The sequence below is a fragment of the Polyergus mexicanus genome, unplaced genomic scaffold (assembly GCF_030449975.1).
Source record: "Polyergus mexicanus isolate NDT 795.1 unplaced genomic scaffold, iyPolMexi1.0 SCAF_20, whole genome shotgun sequence".
NCBI lineage: Eukaryota > Metazoa > Arthropoda > Insecta > Hymenoptera > Formicidae > Polyergus > Polyergus mexicanus.
This window is the reverse complement of record NW_027223340.1, coordinates 56,027-76,122: the sequence shown is the minus strand read 5'-3', so window position 1 is coordinate 76,122 and position 20,096 is coordinate 56,027. Positions and strand designations below refer to the sequence as shown.

The 20,096-nt window shown below is 39.4% G+C and overlaps 2 protein-coding genes across 4 annotated transcripts in view; one reads left to right on the top strand and one right to left on the bottom strand.

Moving 5' to 3' along the window:
* Window positions 1–20,096, bottom strand: part of LOC138941883 (L-lactate dehydrogenase) — a 97,874-nt gene that overhangs the window by 59,117 nt on the left and 18,661 nt on the right. The window lies entirely within an intron of this gene.
* Window positions 13,680–20,096, top strand: part of LOC138941885 (uncharacterized) — a 39,759-nt gene continuing 33,342 nt past the window's right edge. The window contains exon 1 of the mRNA XM_070311845.1: window positions 13,680–14,336. Coding sequence (XP_070167946.1) covers window positions 14,274–14,336 — 63 coding nt within the window. The 5' untranslated portion in view covers window positions 13,680–14,273. The remainder of the gene's footprint in view (window positions 14,337–20,096) is intronic.

The window sequence follows — 20,096 nt, the reverse complement described above, 5'->3', positions numbered from 1 at the left end:
AAAAATGCTATGTAAAATGATTCTAGGAAAATAGATAAAAAGGGTAAAAGCAAAAAAAGAATAGAGCAAATTTTAAACGCGGAAAAGCGAAAACTTTTCGAAAAGAGCATGAATCACGTTTTAAAAAAAATCATAAACGAAGACATTGAAAACATTCGATCAATCACCGTTGTCAAAAATTCTATGTAATAAATCTGGAATAATTCTCTACAATAATTTACGTTCTCTACAATAATTTACGTTAAAAATTATTTATATACGTTAATATAAAGTGATATTTAAATAAGATAAAATGATTATTACGTTTGATTCGCATTATTAATTTTTTGTATAAAATATTTAATCAGAATAAATAATATTATTCTTTCTTCTTCGATTTTCACGCCTATTACCGTTTCAATATGACTGTTAAAAGAAAACAGAAAAACAACTCAATGGCAACGAGTCTGAGCGCATGGAAAATGGCGTAGTCCCTCATGTGAGAAATCGAATATCGTTAATTCACGGTTGTGGAACGTCTTCGAATACGTATATGTGGACGGGGAAGAATTTTTCATCGATCGACGTGAAAGCGGGTGATTCCGCGGCCTAATGAAAGGGCTCGGTACGCATCCGTAACGTATAATTATTATCGGGTGGAACGAGCTCAAGAATGTGGCCGGCTCGAGTGAGAATAGAGACATTATTCCACTGTTATTTTTTTCTTTTCTTCTCCTGACTCTTTGACGGTAATAGGAAAATGGAGACACGATGCGCGATTTGCCCTATTTTAATGGTACAACCTTTCATAAAACTTGACTTTTTATCAAGCCTCGCGTTTTCTTGAAGACTGATCGTGACGAGCATATTTTCCAATGCATCATCAATGCGCTGATATACAATATATTTTTCGAAACTAACAACATTGTCCTTGAAGAGAATTGTATTCGTAGATGGGAGCAGATTATGTAGCCGAGAGGCGCGATTAATTATTTTTTTCACGATGGAATCGCAAATAATCCTATTAATTAGAGTATACGTCTGAAATCTTTATTATCAATTAAGCGAGTAATCTGTATATTTGTATAAGATATTAATTAATTGTAAATTATTGGAATAAAGTTTGCGATACATTGTACAAGCGCATGAAACTGCTGCAAGCCCATGTAATTGATTCATGGACTCTGAATTTCTTTGTAACTGTACTTGTGTCACAATCATCCCCATTCAAAAAGCGTTGAAAGAGATACTTTCCGGTCTATTCTTAGCAAACTACGCATCCGCGATCATCTCTTCGAGACACTCAAGAATGTCCTTCACAAGCGCGAGCGACGATTGCTACAGTTCGTCCGATTTTCTCGTCCTTTTTCTTTTCTATAATATGTCTCATTTATAAATATATATAATGTCGGTCAATCTAATACCAACAATCTACGTAACAAGTTATAGTTAAAAAAATTTTCTACAATATTTTACAAGTCCAACCAGACGGAAATAAATAAGATACATTTTTCAAAAACTTTTAAATAAAATTTTTTTTTTTTTTTGCAATATTTACTTTGTATCAATAATCGATCATTGGATATATAGCTCTCTTTGTCTCATCTAGTGATAAAAATATTTTGAAGTGTAAAGATTCTAAATAAAAATCATTATATATTATCATCGAGATGAAGTCAAAGATAAGAGCGTCGATCGTAGGCGGATGCAGTCAGTCGATGAGAGACGAAGAAAACACACGAAATGTGCATCTATTTTCTCTTTTACACTTGTCCTTTTCTCCTCGCTTTGTATCAAGCGAGAAACGTACCGTGCATGTCTCTCCTTTCGAGAAGAGAAAAGAGAGAACTCGTCGTATCGATCGTGCATTTTATTGGCTGTCGGGGGTCTGTACTTTGGAAGCAGCGTAATTCTCCGCATCCTACATCGCACGCGCACATTCACGCTTTTATATAATGCGTTAAAAAAAAAAAAAAAAAAAAAAAAAGACGCGATCGATAAAACGTATGCAATATAATTTTATTATTGTAAATACAAGCGCATTCAATGGTTTCTTCGTTACAAATCATATATTGTATTATGATATTCCTTGCACATCGCGCGTTCCGCATCTTTAATAATCCTTGTAAACACTTGTACGCACAACTGACAGCAGCATCCTGATATCATTCAGTGTGCAGCGAACTCAAGAAGACTTTTTAAATACTCGCGTTAGCGTGTTTAATGATCTTTTTTTCCTTGCAGACAGCATAGTTTGCAGGAATCTCTTCTCCTCCGAGACTCGTCACGCGACGAAAACGAGTCCAATTAACTCGTCACCGCCACTAATTACCGCAATGCGAGGGAAACGCACTGTGTGCCACGGTAACTAGATTATCACGATTAACACGACGCGACAGTACAATTTTTTTACTGCTCAATCTAAAATATTCACGTATGTGAAAAAATACAATAATATCGTAGTTATTATTATTATTTATTAAATATTATTTATAAAAAATAATAAAATATTATTAATTAAATATTGTTAATAAAAAAAATGTTAATATTATTTGTTTAAACACGATAAATATAAGTAATGAGTTTTGCTATGGTTAACAAAATTTTTGTTAATAAAAATTTGAGTGTTTTATAAAGCAAAACCTAGTATGACATATTATTTTGCTATAAGCGGACATTAAACGACACCGCAAAGATAACGTAGTAAATGCTAAGAAATAGTTACTTCTGGTAAATCGGAAGGCGCACGGGGCAATTCACTGAAAGCCGCAACGTATGAGAAAGCCGTATATATCGTCTTAACATTGGCCGTACGTGCGAAATAATACATGGCAGAGAAGGGTCTCGGGTCTCTTGATCCTTCCTGAGCACATGATAGTCGCGGTCAACCATATAGTCACGGGCTATTACCGTAGCACCATCGGTTCTTTGTGGCGAGATCGTCAAGAAGAACGTTCAGCTCGAGATAGAGTCATTACATCGGATGTATAAGTTACCACCTGTACTGTTCAACCTGTCCAGATAAATACCCCCCTATATAAGCCGCTACAAATATACTATTGCGTCGGGCATCACATATTACAAGGATCGAAATAAAACAAAAATAGAGCGAAGGAAATGAGAAGATTTAACTTTTTTTTTTTTTAAGGGAATAAGTTAAAAATAGAGAAACCTGTATTTGTGCGGTAAAACTTGATTGGAAAAGACGTGAATTTATATACTGTTCTATTACTCTTCAAGAAACACAGTCAAGATAATTCGAAAAAAATCTTTGCTTGGCATAATTAATTTTAAAACGTTAAGATTCACTTCTCCCATATTAATTTATTTAGCTCCGAATTAATCAATTAGTAAGTATAAACAAAGACTAATCTCACATACGATAATATTTAGATACCTTCTCTCTCTTTTACTAGATAAGAAATTCTGATTATCGCATCCATGGAACACACGAGGAGATGTGCACAATCACGAGTTCTGTAAATGCGTCTTTATTGTGCATTGCTACGTCAATTTTATGCCGTGTCTATAAAATTATTAATTATAATATATCGAGCCATTTTTGATTTATGAATGAGTGCGCAAAGGCGTAGGGGAAGCGGGATAAGTCGTGACTACTACATGCGTAGTAACGCGTACGTATATTGCCGATCCGCTGTCACGTGCGGCACGTGATCAACATGAATGATCGTCGCGTCGCACGTCTCGCGTGCACGTACGATGCGACCGCGCGTATCTGCTCGTAAATAGACACCACTCTGGTCAAAAGAATCACAGCGAGTTAAGACGAATCGCAAATATGGTAAAAGCCGAAAGTGAAGCCTAATTTGACATTATTGTAGCATATACAATATCTAAGCTTTACTTTGAAAAATTTCAAATATATACATATTTTTAGAATAACACAAAATGTGTGTCAATTAATGCTATTATTTTATATTACTAGTCTATTCACTAGACTAGATATCTCTATAACTTGTTGATTGATACGATCAATTATTATTTATTAAACATACTTCTTATTATATTACATAAAAAAAAAAAAAAAAAAGATACGCAAAGAAAATGGAAAGTAGCTAAGACAAGACTAATCAAGACGCCCGCGTTCAGTGATATCGTTGCGATATGTTTTATTTAGAGTTTGTAATGACTGAGTAATTAACTGAGAATTGGGCCGCATTGCGATGCATACGACTAATCTCATTACGCGGCACTGGCCATTACATCGCTTCTCTCTTCTATCAGCGTACTCGCGCCAAGGTACTCGGTGATAATTATACTAGAAGCCGGAATCTTTTTTTTTTTTTTTTGCATAGAACCGGTCCACGCATATTTTAATCGACCATGTGTGTAAAATATAGAGGAAGACGCGTAGTGGATACGCAACGCGATAAGTCGAGATTCGCGAATAATGTTATCATTTTATGCAATACGAGAAAACGGACAGACGCGAGTTGAAGGATGGGCGACACGTGTATTCGACATACCCGCAATTATTTTGCAAGGTCGCGTACAGCCATCGCAATTACGCATCGCGATACTTGCAGCCAATAATTAGCGGCTTTTCACTCGCAAAGGAGAGTGCGACACGAGTTATTATTAACGACGCGATTAAATCGTAAAGATATTCGCTACCGTGTAAGATAATCACACGATAAAGTCTTTTTTTGTATATTGAGTAGGCTCAATGTCTTCTTTAAGCCGTATGTGATTACGTCTTCCCCGAAGAGAGACAGGGACAACATAAAATTTATATTGTATGTACATATAAGAGATCATCACCGTACACATCTGCAAGCTTACATTATGGTAATTATGAGTATAATAAGTAAGAATTTCAACTTGATTAGAAAAGCAATATATTATTTTGCAGCTTCTGGGATCATCTTATGGGAAATGACGTATAAGAAGTATTATAACCAATGGAAAATGCAATCATTTTTAACACGTTTGCTACCAAGAAGTAAGAAAGTTACTCCATCTTGTTGGAATTATCTTCCCCCCCCCCCAAAAAAAAAAAAAAAAAAAATCCCGCGTTCTACGCCTTGCTATTGTCATATTAAAAATACCATTCAAAGCGGGACCGCTATCTTTCACGTTTGCGCATTCTTCTCGCTCTCGTCAACGATAAACAGATCATCTGAAACTACGACTGCTGGCGCGAGTAATGCTATCGCCGATGTCGCAAAAGTGCTGAAAGGGAGAATATGAGAACATCACGATCGGGGAAAGCGGACTACGGAAAGCGTATAAAAAAAAATAAAAAAAAAAAAACCGATGTCAGGAGACGTAGCTCCGTAACCGAGAACAGCATAAGAAAGGAATGAAAGAGGCCACCCTGTTCGCGGATTACCATAAGGTACTCCACGTCGTGCATGCACGTTAGTACGCCACTAGCAAATACACGTGTAAATTTAGTGTTTCGGATCTTATTCCGCCACTCTCCCGTCGTCTCTCTCCTTCTCTCTCGCGTTGCTTCTTCCACCCGACCTCTCACCTGATATCCCCCTGTCTGCCCACCCCTTCGTTCCTACAAACATACGTACGATCGAGTAAACCTCTTCGCGGCGTTCTCGTGCCGGCAGAATCGGCAAAAAGAGGCCCCGGCGCCGCGGTCGCGTGACTTTTATGCTCGCCGAGCGTCCCCCTCTCGTTCCCTCTTTATCACTCCAAGGTTTTTCGTTGTGTTCGGCCCAAACACAGCGCCGTACATCGGTTCGAGGCATGCTCGGCGAAAGTGTTAAGCGATTATCCGTTTGCCTCGTTGCTTTAAGTAAGTCCAGTCGAAGTAAACGCGTGTCTTATGTCAGAAGGTTTGATAGTGTCTTGCAATGTTGCTTAATAAATACAAGAACACGTGCGCGATAAGAACAAGAAGTAAAAATTTTTAATAAAAGAAATAAATTCCATTATTAATTTCCATTAATGTCAAACATAACGGTAGTAATTCTTAGACATTTTCTTTCACATTTGCTTCGTTTGTTCAACAATTGTTCGCTATTAAAAACAATCTACAATTGATATTGCACGTAAAACTTTAATTTTCATGATGAAATATTAGGAAGAAAATGCGAACGATTAAAAATATGAAAAATTTTATCTTATATCTTGTAAGTTATATAACACACATACGCAATACTGAAAAAGTCTAATGATCTCAAATATTATTAAAACAAAATAACCCATCATTCAAATTCTTTCATATTTCATTACACTATAGATACGTCACTGTATTATATTCTTCTCCGCGGTAGGTTTCCTAGATCTAGAGCAAATCATTAGCAAGAATAACGCCGTTCGATCCAATGACATTCAATCACGTTTACTTCGCGGAATTATGCAGAATTATCGATAAGACGACGAAAGTGAAATAAGATACGATATAGTCGACGGATCGATTAATGTCGATTAACGAATCGTCCCGATTTCGATCTCGTAAGATTTATCATTTATCATATTCGGCCGCTAATTATTAACACCTCCGTTATTTCGAGATAACATCATATTGCTGATAATATGATGAGTCATTTGTTTAGTCTATAAATCGATGCGTTTAATCCTTGTTATCAGATGCATCGTACGTGCAAAATCTATATACAACGTTATCAAATTATAATCAGAGAAAAGAAACACGCGTGTGTTGCTGCCCGCGACTCTCATCTCTCATCTTGGCTTCTCCGAACAGTACGTTTAGCAAACGTATCATAGTTTACGATTGAAATGTACGGTGCTTTCATCGTTATATTGCCGCTATATAATTTCGTTTACGATCATTTGCAATTATGAAATGATAATTAGAAACTATTGTAGATGTAGCATATGTTGCAGTTAACTACAGGGCTAGCGAGAGAAGCTTATTGCTTCGTTATTACTTATTTGCAAACAGTTACATTTTCTATCATTTTGTATTTAAAAAAAAAAAAAAAAAAAAAAAAAAAATCTCTGCAAAAAAATTAAGTTTCTATTTATATTATGCTATTTAAAATTAAATGCTTATAATTACAATAAAGTTATCATTTTCGATATAAAAAAGATTATATTAATATGTTAAATTTATGTGCAGTATGTGTGTGAGATCTCGACATCATTTTTTTTTTCAAGCAGGATATTTAAATATTCAAAGCAAGCTGACAATTAAAACTTAAATTAGTATAGTCGCGACTTGAGTTATTTTCCACGGCAGGTGCGCACAATTTTAATCGGACGTGACAAGAAACGCGATATAGGGAGATGTGCTAAAAACTAATCCAGTAACCTAGTATACATCTAAGGAGAGCCCCAATCCAAGTCGATACGCTTCTTCTTCTCCGCTTCTCTGCCTCCTCTTTCCTCCCTTTCTCCATCGTTCTCGTTCGTGCCTACCATCGACCGTACAAAAACCGTAACTTGTATCCGTAGACAATAATCATTTATTAGCAACATCCCGCCGCGTTTTTTCGTTGATTATTCTCTCGTTTATAGCCGCAATATATCTCGTAATTAAACACTTGGCGGGCATAAACGTCCCCCGATGAATACTAGTGGCGTTAACGTAACCAAAGAGCCGCATCGACGCTTTTCCAAGTGAACGGTAGACTAATTAAAGCAAGTGGTCTCGGTATCGAACCCGAAGTCGGGACCTTCGACCAGCGTCTTTTCGAAGAGGGAATATAACGTCGACGATAAAGTATCGCGACCAGCATTACCGGCCAGCAATGACTTATTGCAGGATAAGGAGTAATATATGGTTACTTAAGGTAGTAATCATTCGTACATATGTTATAATTATCGTCGCAAGCGTGATTAATCATCGCGGGACGATGGATCCGCTCGATGGTGTGTGGTACTTTGTTGCGGTATCGCCCAATCGTGAGTTTTCTCATGAATTTACATGATTCGTGCGGTGCTCGAATCCCTAGGGATTACGAATCAGTAACATCTCACCGTCGACGATCGGTTACGATTGCCTGTTGCTTTTGTCATTATTAATTTCGCACGACGTCTCAATTGCCGGTTATGATCGGGCTTTAATCGGACTTTTAATGCGTTTACGAATACGAGGTCGGCATCGGAAAAACAACGCGCGTCCGATAACGAGTGCAAACATCGACATAAATAAACGTTGCGACACGCGACACGAGATCTACCAGATTGCGTGTTTAATATCAAGCTCCCATTACGCCGCGTATGTGTCGATAAATCCATAATAACTACGTTCGCGCTTTGCTCGCTCGACCGATCAACACCTACGACACATTCCGGACACGTTTAATAGCGTATATATTATAAAATCGGTTCATCATTCGAGTCCATAAGAATGAAGAAAAATAAGTATCTCAATTTGTGAAACATTAAAATATTAACCAATTAATTATTATTCTTATGTTAGGGCAAGCGTTATATGTTGTGTATATGTCGAGATGCCTTTAAATTATCTTATATCATAATATAACGTATTATATATTTCTATAATCAATACTTTCAAAGTTGTTTGTTTTGTTTTATTTTATCTGTATTAAAGCTGTCTGTGCATCAGAGATTCATTTCACGCTTAGGAAATATAAGAAGGCGCGAGGTAAATTTCTCCATGTGGCAACTGTGACAGATATTCTGTCGTAGGCGTTTAATGATGGTGCCACGTTGAGGTGTCAGTTGATGCATGACGTTTGGTTTTCGTGTGGTGCGTACTAACGATTCGTTGTGACAACAAAGATATAATGTTTTTCACGCTTATTAAACATGTCCGGCGACTTCGCACCGCAGGCACGCCCATTATGTAGTAACGGTACGAGTGTATAACGCCTTAGGATATATTTTATAGAGTCGATGTTAGAGAGGCACCGATATGGCTAACTAGCAGCCATTCTCTTCCGCATCCTAATTTTTTACATAGCCACTGAAATTACATGAAACGAGGTATTGGCAAAAATTATTCCAATTATCTATAAGCCGATAATTTAAAATTACTTTCGTCAAACGTGTTCACACTCTTTTCTATTGTACTTGTATTCCAAAATATCGTATCTAATTATCATCAATCGTATAAATATAAAAGATAAAATCAGAGACGGTTTACTTACTTATTTACTATTACATTGTTAATAAATTGTTGTTTTAAACAAGATTAAAAAAGAATATATTTAATAAATATTTAAAAAATATTTTATTGAAAATATAATATTTAAAAAATATTTTTTATTCAAAATTCCATATTTATTTATATGAGAATTAAATATACAATATATTTTAATATCTTCAATAAAATATAAAAAGAAGTTTTCTTTCTTAGATGTTAACGCGTAAGCTTAGTTTATTTTTTTAGCTGAATAATTGCAAAATATATACAATAGGCATTTAAAATATGCAATCTATGTCACAATGCGCGCATCCTTTCTTCGTCTCGATTCTAGTAAAGCATCTTTTGATTTATACAAAATGTTGCAACTCATCTTTCGCAATAAACGAATCATGCTGCTCGAATTATTCTATATTCAACTGAGAGAGTTATTTCCAGCTACGAGAAAAGAAATAAGATCATTGCGAAATGAAGAGATCTCGAACAATAGGCGATGGTGTAATTGATTATAGTTCATCACATTGGTACCGAACTCTATCGCCGTATGACCGTAACTTAAAACTCTATGCCAAGGTATTCATTCAAGTAATTGAATGCGAATCGATGAAACGCCATGTGTTGGGATTCGCGTGTTAATTAATAAGTGATCTTAACCGATAATTTCGATCGTTAATTTATGCGCTCAATGAGTTATAAGCGCGCCGCACATGAATCATATAATCGTGCTCCGTGTTGGTCGGAAAATTTGTAATATTGAGGATTAATCTTAGAGAAAAAATAAAGAATGAAGATAATGAAGCTTAAAGCGACAAAATCAAAAAGAAATATAAAATGAAGCGATATTAAAATTAACGAAACATAAAAATAACTTAATTATGACAAACAAATTATAACATGCTTTTTTATATATTAATTTATATTTTTAAAATATTAAATATTTCTTTTATATAATTAAACATATATTTTGGCTATCTATAGTGACTATACCGATTTGTATTATAACCTAACCTGAACTATACAACTCGATGATTATGAACGAGCTTTAGCAGTGTCCGTATTAAACAATAAAATTATTATTACAAGGAATATAATTACAAGGAAATTCGAAACAATAAAGCGTACTAATCTCATGTTACATGCAGAATTGTCGCACCTGCTCAATGATATTCGCGAGGAAGATACAAAGCGAGCGAAATGGTCATTGGTTTTTCTCACGAATCATCACAAACCTCCCTATATTTTCGAGCAACGGTGCAAATATATACACGCGCGCATAAACATCCCTCTTTCTCTCTTTCTCGCACTCTCTCATTTCTTTCTCGTATCCATCGCGCCGCATAATGCACGCGGTTATGAGAGCGCATAGTCCATAGACGCATGTATACGCGATAAACTTAACGCAACGTAGATTAAATGCCACCCTCGCATCACGCCGGCACAACCTGCGAAACTCGAACATTACCAAGCTATGCGGTTGTAGTAGGTTGCGTGCGTCAAGTATGAGTACGTCGTATTGTGTGTGTGTGTGTGTGTGGATGTACGTATGTATGTGTATACCGTTTTACGTATGTATCGGACACGTAAATGCACGCACTACACATATACGCGATGCGCTCCGGACATCGCCAGAGCGTTGCATCTCCGCAACATTCTCTCGCGATTCAGCGTGTTGGAGCCGCCTCGCTCTCGCTCGCCCTTCCTCTCACTCTCGAGAGGAGCTCGTACGTGCGTATACGAGCAAACCTGTTGTTACAACTCCTCCCTCGGTGTTATCTCTCTCACGCATCGGGCGCCAATTTTTATAAGCGAAGTGATTCACGAGGCAAGTTCATCAAGTCTTCTCCCCTACCTCTTCCGTAGGTACATCATACACTTTCGCGAAGATTAGAGAGGACGTAAGAGAAAGAGAAAGAAAGTCTTCTTTTATTTTTATCTATACTACCTACACTTGGATTATCAATGGCGTAAGCGAAGGGTGCTTGCACGATTTCTCTCATCGAATCTCCTCTCTACGCCAAGCACAAATTGCATCTCGTGAAACCAAGCGAGAGAGCTGATGGCCTCGGCTACAAGAAGGACATACTACTTTAGGTGCATTACACTCTATTCATGCGCGCACTGAACGTTATAACTGTATATTTGAATTCAACTCGAAGGATCCAACAGCTTTACATTACTCTGGTACTCTTGTACTTTCTTGCTCGATAAAGAGAAGAAAAGAGGGGGGAAAAAAAAAGAAACTTAATGTTCGAGGCTCTATACTACTATAACTAACAGGAATACTTGAGGGAAGATTGAAACTACAGTACAATTGAATACTAACTTTAATATCTATTATCTAAGATTATTGCCAAATATTACGACTGTTTTAAAGTTTGTCAAAGTGCAATATTATGTAAACACTACTATACGAAACGCATGATCGTCGCGCAAGAATGTGGATAAATACGCGTGATTAACAACCGCTACTTTCGCTCTCACGCGGTACAATCGAAATTTATGGACTGTATCTTCCTAAAACATGTCTTATAATCTTCACGCTCGAGCTTGTTCTCTCCGATCATACTGTTGCCTGATGTGCATCTTATGTTGAGTTTTCTATCAGCTTTGCCGTAAGCGCGTGTATATGTTTCATGAATTTGAACACTTTGCTACGCGAATATACGTTAGGACGGAAAGTCGAAAAGAGAGAGAGAGAGAGAGAGAGAGAGAGAGAAGAGGGAGAGAAAGAGAAAAAGAAAAAGACAGAGAAGTCGCTTCGTTATCTTTGCGCTTAAATCGAATACGGATGAAATTCCGAGACTCATACAAATGGACGACACCGCAGCTTCCTGCACTGCCGTTGTTAGTGTTCCGATCAGCGAGGACGATCAGCTGTTACGCGATCGTCCCTCCTACACATTCGTGCGCGGAACAACGGCAAGATTCTGTCGCTAACATGATCCAACTACCGCCACGCAAATAGCCGTGTAAAAGGTAATCGGGACAGTTCTCCTTTAAAAGATTAGTGCCGACGAGCATTACGCTTCTTGCGATCTTGATACGTTATTTCAGCTGCAGTGGCAATACTGATGATATCATTTGTCCTCGTGTCGTCGGAGCGCGAAATGTAATTTTACAAGCAACTTGCGAAAAAATCAATGTGCAAAGATTATATTAAGAATACAAAATGACAAGTTAAGTGGCGAAAACAGTCGGGTAAAAAAAAGATATGACGTATATTAACGACATAATACTAATTTTCATTCTTATACGCGCTTTTGTATTTTTATATACGATGAGTTATTTTATTAAATTATATTTCTATATAATATGTGTGCGTTTTATTCATAAAATAACATTTATATTTAATTAATCTTTAAGCTACTATAGTAGTTATAACCAGAAAAGAAAAATTTGATAAAGAAAAAAGAGATTACTAGAAGACCTAGATATTTAAAATTATTAAGCATATTAAATTGTAAAATTACCAGTATTCTTTAATTCAAAATCTATTTTTTTAATAAATATCTCATTACATCTCTCAACATAGCAATTGTGTTAATAATAAAACCTAAAAATTTTTCCGCGTATCTATATTATGAAAGGATCAATTTTCAAATTTATAAATATATTATATTTCGCGTGCAGAAATAAAAAAAAATAAAAAAAATAAAAAAAAACAATAAGCAAATGTTCTTTTTCTTTCCTCTGCGATCTTTCATGCGAGATAACTATAAGCAAAAATCATAATAAAATTAATGTATTATTCTCGTATCCGTCCTTAAGTTACCTGTATCCCGATCGAGATCACTAGTCGAATTTATGAAGCACCCTACCCATCTTAATATGTATTTCTCCAACAGCGGAACAACAGAAGCATCGGCAGCAACGGAGAGCCCACGATTGCCGCGTAATTCACGCGGGGGAAAACGTGCAGCGATTCGATCGCATTCGGCGGACATTAAAGCGAAAGGCGAACGAAAAAAAAAAAAAAAAGTCTCCAAGTCGAGAGAACGCACGAGTGGAAAGAATAAGGGCGCCGTAAGCCCTCCGGTAGCGTATAAACATAGCCGAGCGGGGGTCCGTGGCTGGGCGTTCTTCGAGATGCTCGATCGCTTCGCGGTGTGCGGAATCAATATTGTTGGATTGCTTCGATAACGCCTCGTAAATATAATAAAGCCCTCCAATCCCTCCCCGATGCCATTGCTATTTCCCTCGCGTAAGGTAGAACTGCCTAAGAGAGATAATGGTCGAAGCCCTGGGCACCCGGTGGGCCGATTGGAGGGGGCCACGATGGTAGGGCCCCAACCCCGCTTCGCCCTCGTCTCGCTCTACCACATCGTTTTCGCTTTCTCTCTCCTTCCCACCATGTTTTCCTCCCTCTCCGTCTGGCCTCATGATCCCTCACCACGATGCGGCGCGGGCAGATCCGCCGGGCACCAGAAGAGTCGACTCAGTGAGTTTCAGGCCGAGCTGGTGAGCGTGTTTGGCTCTCTGTCTCTTTCAGCGCGGTCGCCCATATCATCGGTTCTCCGACGGTATCCGTGACGGTCCCCGAACACCTCCCGTGGCTGTGTGTGGTCCCCATCTTTTTTCTTAGATGGTCGATTCCGTGCAATCCGCGATAACGAAGACGACGCCGAATCATCACCAAGGTGATTTTTCGAGTGACTTTTCGCAGAGTCAATTCCGAAACAATTCGCGATCGTAAACGTCTCGTAATAGATTTTCAAAGTGCGACCTAACTCGAGGGGGCAAGTGATATTTCGATCGGTGAGACTCTGTCATTTTCCGTTCCGAAGGCGCTCGGAGACTTGGACGACCGATACGGAGGATGTCACGCTTCGTGGACCACCCTGGCTGCCGCGGCCGTCGCCGTGTCGCGGTGGCTACGACCCTGCTGGCGATCTTGCGTTGAACGTCGCGCATGCACGTGCCTTCTTATGCTGTATATATACCGACGTAACGTGCAACGTAGTGTGACTTTCGACGAGTGTCATCGGTGTGAGTCGATAAAGAGAAACGACGCGGGTCGTAGCACAAAGTTTAACCGATGTGGTCTGCAGCGAGATTGACCGGTTTCTTCGAGTGATGATTTCTCCGTGGAAGAAAGAAGCCGGTGTTGTTGTTGCTGAATCGATAGGCGGACGTGTGATTTCCCCGAAGAAGAATAAAAGTGCGTTAAGGACGAGCGCAGAGCGCGAGTGACAGTACGCGTTTAGTGTGCGTTTCTTCTTTGTCTTCTTTGTTTTCGTCCATGGAAAATTGTACCAATCAGGAATTAATGCACGCCGGAAATTACAGCATGGAGGACATAAGCGTAAGTATTACATGTTACCACATAAAAGCGGAAACTCCAAATTGGCGGAAATGTTCGAGTATCGCCAGAGTCATCCACCGTAAAAATTAATTGCATCATTCCTACGGATATTATTCGCGGCAACATACCGACGATATGTGGCAAACGAGTATGGGATCTTGTGCATAATCCTATTACATTTTGTAATAGGATTAATATAACTGAATTTAAACTGAAATTATTTATTCATGTTTAATATATTACAAATATAAGTTCAAGTATATTTTTCATTCTTTACTACCTTTTATTTTGGAATATCACCGTTTTCACTTTCCTTCTTATATGATTACGGATCGGTTTCAATTCGACACATAAATATTAATTAAATCTTATTTTAATCATTCTATACAGAAAATAATTCACATAGAAAAAAGATTAATGCGCGCGTGTCTGTAATTACCCTAAATATTCAAATACCGAAAGCGCCGTAACAAATATCATGCGGACGAGTTGTGATCCGAGAAACACAAGTTGGTCTACTTGAAAAGTAGCCCGGGATGGATCACACCGTCGACGCGCGTGACAGCCGTTGTATCGAGGCAGCGACAGACAAATTTCCGCCGACGAAACGCAAAAAAACGGCCTCCTCCCGGAGGGACCGGGGAGTGCCGTGAATGTAACGCGCTCGTTCGTTACATCCAGGTCGATTAGTCTCGGAGGACGCGGTAGTTGGCGGAGTCAGGGTCGCGTCGCCGAGATGCCGCGTGCACCACCCGGCACACGCGTGTACGTACGTAAATACGCCCAAACCCACAAACGTGAGACGACAGCGGGCTTATTAGTTCGCATTGGTCGACTCTCACGCGTCCACCACGCGGGACAATGCGCCGGGGATTGCATATTGTTGTTTATATTTACGCGTCGCGGCATAAATCTTCGTTTAAGTCGCATTCAGCCGCCATACGCTGAGAGCGTACGCGCGCGCGAGCGAGCACCATAGACACACGCGCGCGCACATAAATTATTTGCACACTGGTTTACTCGCTTGCGCGCATGGTTCGTCACGGATAACGCGCGGTCTTCATTAAACTTAACTTCTTTGCGTGCCGACCGGCCATTAAGGATGGAGAGGACCGGCCTACGACTAATTTGTACTGTAAATGAGATCTCGAGGATCGTTACTCGCGTGAAACAACGTCATTCTAACGGTCGGAAACGGCCGCTGCTACGTGATTATCGCTTTCGGCTGACGAATGGAAAAATAGCTAATGCTACTTGACATTTATTTCTATTGTTGATTCTTTTACAACGTATTTGTTTTCGTAATATATTGTATGTCCGGATATCATTTTTATATGTATTTAAAAGATTTTATATGTATTTAGACGGCAATTTAATAGACAGAACAGCTCGATAATAATTCAAAGGAATGGTGAATAATAGAACTATTGGTTTAACTCACACATCAAGCCCATCGAGACAACCCGACGGCCCCCGCATATCTTCGTACAGCGAATAATGTTTTCAAAGATGAAGACATTATTCGTAAGATATACTTATACATTTCGAGGCATTCTATGTATGATAATGCGGCATACACTGATTTTGGAATTGTCTATGCGTGCGCGAAAGTGAGATTGACCGTGTGCGATGACTACCTTTAGATCCGCACCGGAGCAATTTTCACCGGCTAACTCACCATCTACCTGCTTATACAAGCCGCAATCGAGACCGTCCATCCGCAAGCATTTATATCGCTGCAATGCAGCGGCCAACAAGTACGGGGCGTACGTAATATTTTGCCTAGGCACGAGCATCGCTCGCGGAATATACAGCTGTTGGTAAATTACGGCCATTAAATTATGGAATATAGCGGCGAGCGCGTTTCGCGAGAATTATTTTGCCATGTAAAGGGAAATTTATTCCCTCTTCCTCTCCCGCGCAAATATTAATTCTTCATACATGGTTAATGACACGGTGAAAAGTGCGCCTATACGATTCGAAATCATGCCGGTCATCAACGGGAATATATGTGTCGATTTTCAACGCGTATGACAGTTGCGATTAATCCATGCTTTGATATTCTACAGTTATTATTTTTAATTAAAAAATTCGCGCTGCTCAGAGGAACGTATGCGCGATCACGATCGCATCGTTAAAAGTTTGTAAAATATTGAAAAATTATATTGAGAAATATTGAAAATGAACATAAATGTTCAATGATACATACCGATTATAAACTGTTTTAATACCAATGCGATCTAGGCATGCATAGATAGCATGATTCGCTCATATATATGTATAATCGTATAAAAGATATAGAGACATAAAGATTGCGTAGAGCCAGCGTTTTCTTTAAAGTGACGTAATTTATAATCGCGTAAAATACTAATACTAATTACCAATTAGTGGAATTTCACTAATACTATGAAATGTAAAGTTGGAGGATATAGCTGTTAATTCAATTTATAGCTAAATGAATTAAACGACAGATGCGTTGTCAGAGGCCAGCACAGATTTTGACCAGATCCATCAAACGCCCCGTGCCTCAAACAGTTAGACGATTGCTTCAAACCAGTTACCCGCCACATAATCTATCCGTTCTTCCTCAAGAAAATTGTGGCGTATCGTATGGCTTCGATTACCTGCCGCCTGCACAAACACTTGAGAACATGTACATATATGAATCTCTATGACGATACCCGAGGATGTAAAGTGTGGAAAATCTGATGCAAATACTGAGCTTAAATTTCCCCTTGTTATTCTGGATTAATAAAATTTTATATTTTTTTTTTTCCCCTTCTAAAATTACACGTGTGCGCAAACAAACAAACAATCTTCGTTATAATATTTAAGAAGCGTTGATAAAAATCAAGAAGAAGATACAAAAATGTTTGCGTTTTTAATATCTTTCGTCCCCTTCTCTTCCACGATTATATTTTAGCTCTTCTTCTGTCCCTCTCTCCCTTGTTCTTCTTACCTCCGTGTCTCGCCACATTCGGAATTCAGACACGGAGGGAGAGAAAGAGGCCTCCTTTCACGATTATCAAAGGGGAGGAGCTGGTGGCGCGAGGGAACAGCGTCAGCGGCCTCCGCGTCAGATAAATCTACGTCGCGATCTGCGTTCAAGAACGTCGTTATCTGCCTATGTATACGCGCGTGCACCTGCAGGCCTCGCATGTGCGTCGTGCGTGCCGGCCGTACAGGAGCGGGGCGGGCTATCGTCCATCGCGACCAAGGTTTCCGAGGGCGCGTCGGACTTAACGATGAGAAGAGGCTCATGGGGATCAGCTGTTACCGATATTACCCCGACTTTGTTTTTAATGTCGGCATGGAGAGTTGATAAATTATGGCGACATAATTCGATCCAATTTCGCGTTGATGGTTAGCGATAAAGAAAAAATAATATCCCACAAAAATTCTGTGGTCGAAATTAATTGGCTCGCGTTCAAACGTCAAATATATTTATGACAAACGCAAAAATAACAATGTGCGACTTTTAAGCGTAGATTATAATTAAGTAATCGTCACGCGTAGAAAATGCGAGGAGAGAGAGAGAGAGAGAGAGAGAGAGAGAGAGAGAGAGAGAATTGGTATATACGTGTATAAAAAGATTATTGTATTGATATGAATTATATATTATGTATAAAAGTGAAAGTAGAAATACCATAAAACTTGCCGCTTTTGTCGTGAGAATAACTTTCATAAATTATTTATTAGTGCACACGTAACCGATGCACTTGTGCGCCCGCAAAACTCGTCGCTATCGGTTTACTTACTCCCGTCACATCCGATTCGATTACCGTAAGAACCGGATTTCTGCATGATTATCGTGAAATATGTACATATGTATGCCAACGGGGTGACTCTTGCATCGAACTGATATACGAGAAATCGGCGAGTCCGGGAACCCAAGCGTATCAACCGTTTCTCGCAGTCGCGACTACAAGGGACGAATACACGAATCACCTGCTTATCTAATTGCAATCACGGCTACGCGAGTACGCGTTCAATTATGCGTATCGCATCTCATTAAAATCGTCGCGGTAAATTGCAAAATCGTTCCTTGCATTAAATTAACCATTTTCCGCAGATTTTATGCCTGAAAAACGGAAAAGGTTGAAAGCTTAAAAAACTTACTGTATATTACTTGGTCTAAAAATAAAATCAACTTCCTGTTAAAATTATTTTCAATAAAAACAAAAAACAAAACCGTAAGAGACACGCTTTTATTTGTTTCGTTTGCGACCAGTTTCAAAATCCGCCCACGATTCGAAACTTTTCACGCATCTGTCGTTTTTCTTGCGCCGAAGAACCCACGGCATGTTCTCGAAAACGGAAGCCTCGAGGACGCAGTCGTAATTCATACTCCGCGCAATGTTTTCACATCGTCAGCTGTTACGTTTCCCTATTAACAGACGGAGGAAAATCTAGCTTCAAAAATTATCGATTGCAGAAGGGACGCAAAAAGTGAGTCCAACGCCAGAGTACTGTGGGCGCGCATACATATGCATACATCACCACGACGTAGCTTCCTAGAAATTCTTGGTGCGCGGATTTACGCGATAGGATGCCCCCGCGACCCTGGGATAGAGAATGAGAGAGCCAAAGCCGTGACGCGAAAGACATTATTTTAAGTTGTCTCGCCCCCCCCCCCCCCCCCCCCCCCCCCCCCCCCCCCCCCCCCCCCCCCCCCCCCCCCCCCCCACCCCCCCCCCCCCCCCCCCCCCCCCCCCCCCCCCCCCCCCCCCCCCCCCCCCCCCCCCCCGATAGGATTCTATTCGATAGAGAATAAAAGCGGTAAAATTATTTACAATTTATACTCTATTCGTTGCGTAAATGATAGCACGCGCTTAGATTTTACCAGAGATGAAAATTATTCGCGTGTTCTCTTCGGGCGTAAATTACGTTACGTACGGATATAACAAAGAGGCATGCGCTGCTTTTGAAATTATATGTAACGATCAGTATAATAATAGTAATTGAAACATTACAATTAAAATTCGATCTTGAAAATTCGATCTATAAAAAGACAAAATAAAAATTGTAAATTCAAATTTTCACATATTATCCAAATTGCTATTTTATCGTTACTATTAATATCGTTAATCGAATCGTAAATAATCGATCGCCGAAACTCGTAAAACTGATGAGTATCGTAAACGTTAGCGAGACGCAAGCGATAAATTTTACATAAATACACGCCGCATATTCATCATATCCATCGCTAGGTACCGTTCGAAATATGATGGCTACACGACTGCTGATCATCGCGAGAAGAATATCCCTATAAGACGAATCTGGAGGCAAGAAGTCTCGTTACCTTCTTCTCGAAATTTATCTTCTTCGTATACGAGACAGCGCGGCCGACGCGCTTGAGAATAACCCGGCGTATTACGCGAATACTTATTCGCGTCATTATCGATACTTAATCATCGACGAAAAATGGCTACGGGTACGATTGCGCTGCGGCCTTCTGGCCACGGCGATCGAAAGACTGCCGTATTTCGCCGGTTGGAAAATATTTACACAGTTTATCACGGTCTCTTCCTTCTCGGGAATTCGACATCGGATATCTCTCGCTCCTTAATTAGCGAGATCCGTAACGGCGACGAAGGGAAACGAAGAAGAAGAGCCAGTGCGCGGAAGGTCCAGGGTAAGACTCTCTTCTTCTCTCGTATATTATGCATATTTGTATCGCGATACAAGGAATATCCTGAATTCCGGAGCGTCCGAAGCGCTTTCCAACTGCCGCCGATGAAGGTGCGTTTCCCTTCTTCG